Source organism: Oryctolagus cuniculus, chromosome 8 (genome assembly GCF_051225735.1).
Source record: "Oryctolagus cuniculus isolate XC-2025 breed Fujian yellow rabbit chromosome 8, ASM5122573v1, whole genome shotgun sequence".
Lineage (NCBI taxonomy): Eukaryota > Metazoa > Chordata > Mammalia > Lagomorpha > Leporidae > Oryctolagus > Oryctolagus cuniculus.
The window spans coordinates 65,047,223-65,055,761 of record NC_142874.1 but is presented as its reverse complement, the minus strand read 5'-3'; the positions used below and the strand labels follow the sequence as shown (position 1 = coordinate 65,055,761).

The 8,539-nt window shown below is 39.6% G+C and overlaps 1 protein-coding gene across 1 annotated transcript; it reads left to right on the top strand.

Moving 5' to 3' along the window:
- The first annotated feature begins 8,093 nt into the window (after nucleotides 1-8,093).
- LOC149125032 (large ribosomal subunit protein eL31) lies at nucleotides 8,094-8,539 on the top strand. Its single transcript, XM_089302485.1, has one exon. The coding sequence runs from the start codon at nucleotides 8,132-8,134 to the stop codon at nucleotides 8,507-8,509; it is 378 nt and encodes a 125-aa protein (XP_089158611.1). The 5' UTR covers nucleotides 8,094-8,131; the 3' UTR covers nucleotides 8,510-8,539.

Below are 8,539 nucleotides of genomic sequence, written 5' to 3'. Positions count from 1 at the left end.
AGGTGCAGGAGCCCAAGCCCCTGGGCCATCCTCCACTGCCTTCCCGGGCCACAGCAGAGAGCTGGACTGGAAGAGGAGCAACTGGGACTAGAACCCGGCGCCCATATGGGATGCTGGTGCCGCAGGTGGAGGATCAACCGAGTGAGCCACAGCGCTGGCCCCTGCTTAATTTCTTTTTTATAAGGTCATTGTTTATCTCGTGATCTATGACATTTCTGCCACATCCTCTTTGCATTATAGTGCTCTGCCTCAGATACTGCAGTGAAATAGTTGTTTTTTCTCTGTTGTTGGGGGAAGCACACCAGGAACCTCTAGTCAGCCATCTTTCTGATGTCATTCTCATGGTATTTTATGTATTGCTATATTAGAGCACTACTCCACAGTGTATGCAAAAGCTCTGCTGACCCACCTCCCATCTTCTCAGCCTAACTTGTTACTCCAAAACCAATTGTGCACGACAAATTGAGTAGTAATTGCATCAGCTACTCTGTGTATCTGTTTCTTCCTGCCCCCACAGATTCTCTGCTGCCTTTTCTGTGTGGAACTCACTTAACTATTCTCACACATGAATTACTGTGGCTGTGTGGGGGAGTTATACCCAAAAGAAGAATAAGAGTTGATGGAGAAATACTTCCATTTATTTATGTATTTATTTATTTGAAAGAGTTACAGAGAGAGAGGGAGAGAGTTAGATCTTCCATCTGCTGGTTCACTCTTCAGATGGCTGCATCAAACAGAGCTAGGCCAGGGAAAAGCCAGGGGCCTTATTTGGGTCTCCCACATGGGTGGCAGGGACCCAAGCACCTAGCTCATCTGCTGCTGCTTCTCTCAGGCCATTTGTAGGAAGCCGGGCCAGAAGCAGAGCAACCAGGACACTATCCAGCACCTACATGGCATGCTGGCATTGCGGGAGGTAGCTCCACCTGCTACACTACAATTCCAGCCCCTAAACTTCTTTATTTCATCTCTCAAATTAATAACTTTGAGACTCTTTCTATACAGCTCCTCAAAAGGTTTCTCAAGGAGTCATACCTCAGATGCCCAGAGCAGTGGCCAACTAATAGCAACCATTTTTATTTTTCTTTACACGTTGTCCAGAATTTCAGGTTTTGCATTTCCCAGTCTCACTCATGTTTGGAGATGTTGTTCTAGGTCTGCTTTATGGGGAACCCAGGTTAAGTCAATTGTTACCTCAAGTAGTCCTAGAAATCAGCCCATCAGGATAGCAATTGGGTCACTTACAGGACACCTGGTGATAAGGAACACCCATTATTGGGGTATTGTGTAATGTCACAGTTTTAAGAATCTTATGAGGTGGTAGATTGACTTGAGGTACAAGTGAAGGTGAAACATCAATGTATGTGACAAGTTGCACTTACCTTAGAAGCAGTGATAAGAATGACTGTAGTACTGAATTATTTTGATAAATCTTTGGAAACATTAAAAGAGAAAATGAGAGGCAAATACAAGCTTCAGTACACTAGAAGGGTCAACAAGATGCTTGGCAGTATTTAAAGAAACTCATATGTCCAGCAGCTGGAGTGTAGACTTTGTGGAATATCAGTGTCAGGACTTAATGGTAGGGGTAGCTACACGACAAAAGAAATGTCCAGATTTACCAGGTCTCCTGTACAACATGAGGGGCCTTACAAAGAAACAGTGGGATCTTGAGACCCAATTTAGGAACATTTGTGTTAACGAGCCTGTTGTAGCATATGCTGAATCTTGGATTTTTCTGCACCCTCTGGGCTGGCAGAGTAGCTTCACTGCCCTTAAAGGAGGTAATCATCTTCTGCTTACCCAGACACTCTACAATGTCTCACCTGAGGCACATACTTTGTAAATATGTGTGTGCTCAAAATATGCCTCCATCTCTGATTAGTTCCTTAGAGTTCCCTGAGTAAAGATCTATGAGAATCCACTTTATACTTATATTGTAGAGAATTGTCCTAAAGTGCAGATATTTAAGGCCTTCTGGCAAATGGTTTGGTTTGTTAGTTGGGGCAAGATTTTAAGTTGGGAGATAAGAAAGTCTGCAAAAGAGAAATGTGGATGAGAATGGGAAAATGCATGAGGATCTTTGTGTTTCACAGTAATTTGCACCTAATATTCACTCTAGATGAGTACCTGAACAAACAGGTGGACAAAGCGATTCATCCAGTGGATGTCAGACAGCTGCTATCCTGGGCCCCCATGGGCACGATGAATTCATGAATGGAATAAGTATAGTGCTGGAATAGAGGACACTCATGGTCGAAATCATGTATTCCTTTTCACCATGCTGGCTGGTCCTGAGTACTCAGCAGCATAGACTACTGCTAAGTCTTGGATATAGTACCATCCTTGAGGAGACTTGCCAGCCACTTGGTTTCAGGTTGATTATATGAGACTCTTATTTAAGGAAGACATCAGTTCTCCAGATTTGGATTTACATGTGGTACTTCTGCCGGCACCATTATCTAAAAGTATGTAGAATACCTGATCTACTGATGTAGTGTCCTATACTGTATCACTTTAGACTAAGTGATTTATTTTATGGTGTAGAAGATATGAAAATGGGTGCATTCCCACTGAATCTATTAATCTTATCAAAGCCTGCAGAGCCGAGAATTAGTCAATTTATTAGAAACATGAAATGACTTACTAATGGCATAACCAAGTAGACACTTATGGATACTTCCCTATAAACTGGGCTACTGCTCTTCAGGGTGCAGTATTTTCATGAATAAAATGATATAGGAAACAGGAAATGTAAATTAGCCAGCCTATTAGTCACTCATAGTGATGTATCCATGGATCCTTCTGGATTCAAAGGAAGGTGGGAAGTCTTCCACTGTGGAACACCATAAAAGTTCCACTGAACTTGAACCTATGAAAAACACCTAATCATAGTGACTTTTTGTATTAACAGTCAAGAAGGTAGATAGAGCCACAATATTGGAAGGGATTATTGATGTTAGCTATGATGAAAAGCCAGAGTTACAGCTATCAATGGAGCCAGGATAGAGTATGTTCCTATTGGGGCATTCATTGAGGCATTTCTTGGGGCTTCAGTGTCAGGTGATAATCTTAAATGGGCAGTCACAGCTGACAAGGTAAAACAATTGAGAACTCTGATGCTTTTGGAATGGAGGTCTGAACCACCTCACCATTGAACCTAATGAATGACAAACTTGACCACATCTAAAGTCTGCTAATCTATTCTGACATGTGTACAAAGCTGGAATGTTGAGGGAATTAATATTCTTGGTCACTAAGGAGAGGAGTTAGTTGCTAAATACCAAGGTTCTCCTTTCTATCCTTTGGGCAATCTTTTTTTTTTTTTTTAAGAGAAATAAATATCTCCCATTCATCCCCTGGTCCACTCTCCAAATAGCTGTAAAGACAGGTCTAGGCTAAAGCCAGGAGCAGGAGCTCCATCCTGGTCTCCCACACGTGTGGCAGGGGTCTAGGTCCTTGGGCCATACTCTATTACTTTCCTTGGAGTATTAGCAGGAAGCTGGATTGGAAGCAGGGCAGCTGAGACTCAAACTGGCTCTCCAGTATAGAATGCCAGCAACATAGGCAGTGGTTGTGCCACAACAACAGTCTCTTGGACAGAAAATTCCGAGGGTGAATCCATTACAGTTCCTCCGTGGTCCATGTGACTGTCAGTCATTTCCAGCAGTGAGTAACTTAAAAATGCAGCTTTAGGACCAGTATTGTGGTTCAGCGTGTTAAGCTGCCACCTGTAATACCACCATCTCATATAAGCATTTGTTCATGTTATGGACCCCTGCACTCTTGTGGGAGACCCAGTGGAGTTCCTGGCTCCTGGCTTCAGAATGGTCCAGTCCTGGATGTTGTGGCCATATGGGGATTGAATCAGCAGATGGTCTCACTCTCTCTAATTCTACCCTTCAAATAAATAAATAAATAATTAAAAAAATACAACTTTAGATTACTTACTTTATTTAATTTTTGTAAAATCCTATTCCCATTCCATGGGGTCACATTCCAAAATTAATTAACTGGACACAGCCCATGGTTTCAGGCTTTTTGTGGGGAACTCAGCTTATGGTACTTAGATCCAAGAGGTAGCATTTATAATTTGAGAGGACTATATCTGCATCATGAATCTTCTGATGGTTATATTTCTAATATTATATATGTTAAGATTGTCCTTAATTAAATTTATACAAATGCACGTAAAACATATGCAGCGTCTCCAAAAAGTTCGTGGAAAATGTGCATTATGAAAAACTATGAACAGATTTCAATGTTTTTTCATGAAAATTAATTTATCTTTTAATTCTTTTCTGTGAACTTTTGGATAGAGCATACTTTTTGTTAAATTGTCATTTCTTGGCCCTACTGATTTTCTTGTCCTAATTCTGCTCTCAGTGAACAAAATTATAAAACTGGCTGTTGTAACCACTTTTTTTTTTTTATTACCAACTACTGTTTTTCAAGGAAAAGTTGCAAAAAAGAGTTACTCCTAGAGCTATGTTGATAAATATGTAAGGAATATAGGAATTTAGAACTTTGAGTCTATGAAAAGTGAGGGTTGTCTGTATATATTTTGTCATTATTTCATGATAAATAGAGCTAGTATTAAAATATTTTTCATGTAATAGGAGTATTAGGTAAACCTGATGTTTAATATTCATAGATAAGACATAATTTAAAAGAGAAATAGAAAATGTCAAATGACATTTCTCATTACTGTTTTCTTAGATTATAATAAAATGTAGAATTACATCATTTAGAGAGATGTTTTCTGTTAGTTTTATGCTTGTGCTTTTAAAATTTGTAGACAATACAAAGTTTTGTAAAAAAAAAAAAGCCCACTCATTTTCTTTTTGTATCTTACTCTGTGGAATATCTAAGTAGTATTTCTGAACACTGAACAGTGTTTTCCAACACTGAAAAGCCATGTTTCTAATAATCCCTACAATAATTAGAATACATTTTGATTCAAAAAAACTTTATTGAAATAGAAAACCAAACTAGAAATTGAAGTCTGAGCACTACAAGAAATAAAAAATAGTGTTAAAAAAGATGTATGATTTTGAATGATTTTTTTTTTTTTTGACAGGCAGAGTGGACAGTGAGAGAGAGAGACAGAGAGAGAAAGGTCTTCCTTTGCCGTTGGTTCACCCTCCAATGGTTGCCACTGCAGCCGGCTGCAGCCAGCGCACCGTGCTGATCCGATGGCAGGAGCCAGGATCCAGGTGCTTTTCCTGGTCTCCCATGGGGTGCAGGGCCCAAGCACCTGGGCCATCCTCCACTGCACTCCCTGGGCACAGCAGAGAGCTGGCCTGGAAGAGGGGCAACCGGGACAGAATCCGGCGCCCCGACCGGGACTAGAACCCGGTGTGCCGGCGCCGCAAGGTGGAGGATTAGCCTATTGAGCCACGGCGCCAGCATTTTGAATGATTTTTTTTAAACCTGAAAAAATCCTATAATATTGCAAGTACCTTGCTATGCACAGTAGAAACCAGGTGCCCTGTACTTGCACAGCAGTCCTAGATGTTTCCTCTAACTTTCTGACCTTGGACAAATAACCGTATTAAAATATCAAGTTCTCCCTGAATAGTTATTATTTTTTCAGGAACCTTGTTAATAACTTTGTATTTAATTTTGACAACAACCTCAAAGATAGTCAGATGTCCTTAGAATGCTTATTGTAAACTTTAGGAAACTAAGACCTACAGAGGTTAAGTATTTTTCTCAAAATCATACTGCTAACAAGCAGTGGATTTGAACTCAGGGCATTTGATTCTTGAGATAAGGCATTTGTTTACTATACCCCTGCCTCTTTGAGTCTTGATTGCTTATGTACAAAATAGAGCTATTGAATCAATGATCCCGTCCTACCTGATTCTGTAAATAAAAAAAAAAAAAGGGTTCATAAGCCTTTCACTTCGATGTGGTACACTCATAGAGAAGATGAATATTCAAGCCATTCCTTATTAGCCCCTTGTGAAGCAAGACATTTTCCCAAGTGCTTCTGGAGTATTGTTTATTGCAGCATTGCCACCCATAAACATTAGCATTGCAGCAGATGTACTTTGGCGGTGGATAAGTGGCTAATCTGAATGTAACTCTCCTAGGATTTAACATATTTAGGAAATGAATCATAGTGTGCTAGAATATTTGAGAGGAAGAAAATTCAGGCTTCATAAATACCAAATATTTTAGTAAGTTGCTTTTTTCAAATCGCAGTATGCAAACTGCAGACACCATCTAAACTTTAGAACCCAAAACTTCACATCCTTCAGTAATTTGTAATAACTATAATAGTCTTGTCCTTATTAATCAGATCCTAATGAATTTAGGAGTAATTTTTTCTAAATGATCTCTCAGTTCAGAAAACCTAAAGATTGTGAATGGAACTGCTTTTTTGTCCTTAACATCATATGTTTTGCAATAGTGGCAATCCTTTTTTTTCTGTTAGAAGACCATCTTCTTTTAAAAATAAGAAGTAATTTATATTAGTGACTTTTCAAATAACACACAAACCCATTGGTGAGTGGATTATGGAATCTATATAGTGAGTTGAAACCAACAATTAAGTAAATGCAATTGCAAATATCAGAGTACATGCATCACATGTATTGAGTATATGTCTCTGTCTCACTGTGTGTGTGTTTGTGTATAAGTTTTTAGAGTTTTGTTATGATTTTTTATATAGTCATAGAAGGTAAAAAAAATACAGCTTTAAAGATTTTGATTGTTCACAGTATTATCCTTTAGGTAACTAATTAATAACCAAAATTAGTTTCATGATTCCAAATTGGAGAAGATTTGGAGGGGTGGCTCAGACATGAACATGTCTCTGGTGGATCTTAAAAACAAAATAGGAAAGTAATTTTCAATTCGATTATTATTTATAAATTGAGAATAAGCTAAATAGATAGACAGGCCACATGAATAGGTGATCCATTTTCAAAATATGTAGCTCCTTTCCTAATCTATAAATTAGGATGCTTCAGATTAAAAATAAACAAACAATGAAACACAACAAAATAAACAACTTGGGGTGAGCATTGTGGTTCAGTGTGTAAAGTTGCCACTTGAAACTCCTGCATCCCATGTCAGAGTGCATGGCTTTGAGTCCCCCCTTTGCTTCCAATCCAACTGCTTCCTAATATGCCTAAGATTTAACATATGATGATCCAAATACTTGAGTTCCTGCCACCACATGGGAGACCACGCTCCCAGTGTTGTGGGCATTTGGGAAATGAACCAGTAAGATTTATTTATCTATTTGTAAGACAGAGTTACAGTGAGCCAGAGGCAAAGAGAAAGAGAGATCTTCCATCCGCTGGTTCCCTCCCCAAATGGCTGCAATGGCCAGAAATGTGCCCATCCAAAGCCATCAGCCAGGAGTTTCTTCCAGGTCTCCCACATGGGTGCAGGGGCCTAAAGACTTGGGCCATCCTCTATTGCTTTCCCAGGCCATAACAGAGATCTGGATTGGAAGGGTAGCAGCTGGGACTGGAACCAGTGCCCATATGGGCTGCTGGCACTATAGGCAGCTTTACCACCCATGCCACAGCACCAGCTCTCCCACCCTCTGTTTTTATGTCACTTTACCTTTCAAATACATAAATAAATTAAAAAAAAAAATAAAGTCAGCTGAAACCAATTAAGCAGTACAAGGAGGTATGGTGGACTGCCAGCAATGTTCGATTTAAAAATAAATAATCTCATTGTCTCTGGGTCCACTTATGTGTTATTTTCTTGCTATGTCATCTTCATCCAAAGACAGCTTTCCTTCATATTAACACAGTGTTTACCACTGTTCCAGGTTTATTTTATGATTTGTGAATCATAAAATTAAGCACAAGAGAAAATAGTTTATGATTTATAATACCATCCTAGGTATTATCGACATATTTTAGAAAATGAGAGTTTCTTAAAACTGGATTTTGATCATTGTTTTCATGTGTTCTTATGTTCACCTGTCTCTTGTATATTCTGTGAATTAAGTATAGACAGTTGATAACTTTCAACTTCAATTGTTGGGAAGAATGTATTTAATAGATGTTGATATATTTTATCAGGAGACACACAATGTCTGGTTGTTTCTCATTTTGTGATGTTAAAAGTCATTGATGAGCTTTTCCAGCTTGGGCCCTCCAAGATGGCTCCCGCGAAGAAGGGCGGCGAGAAGAAGAAGGGTCGTTCTGCCATCAACGAGGTGGTGACCCGCGAGTACACCATCAACATTCACAAGCGCATCCATGGCGTGGGCTTCAAGAAGCGTGCCCCTCGGGCACTCAAAGAGATCCGGAAGTTTGCCATGAAAGAGATGGGAACTCCAGATGTGCGCATTGACACCAGGCTCAACAAAGCCGTCTGGGCCAAAGGAATAAGGAATGTCCCATACCGCATCCGCGTGAGGTTGTCCAGAAAACGTAATGAGGATGAAGATTCCCCAAACAAGCTCTACACTTTGGTTACCTACGTACCTGTCACCACTTTCAAAAATCTACAGACAGTCAATGTGGATGAGAACTGATTAAAGTTGTAAAGCTGCAAAAAAAAAAAA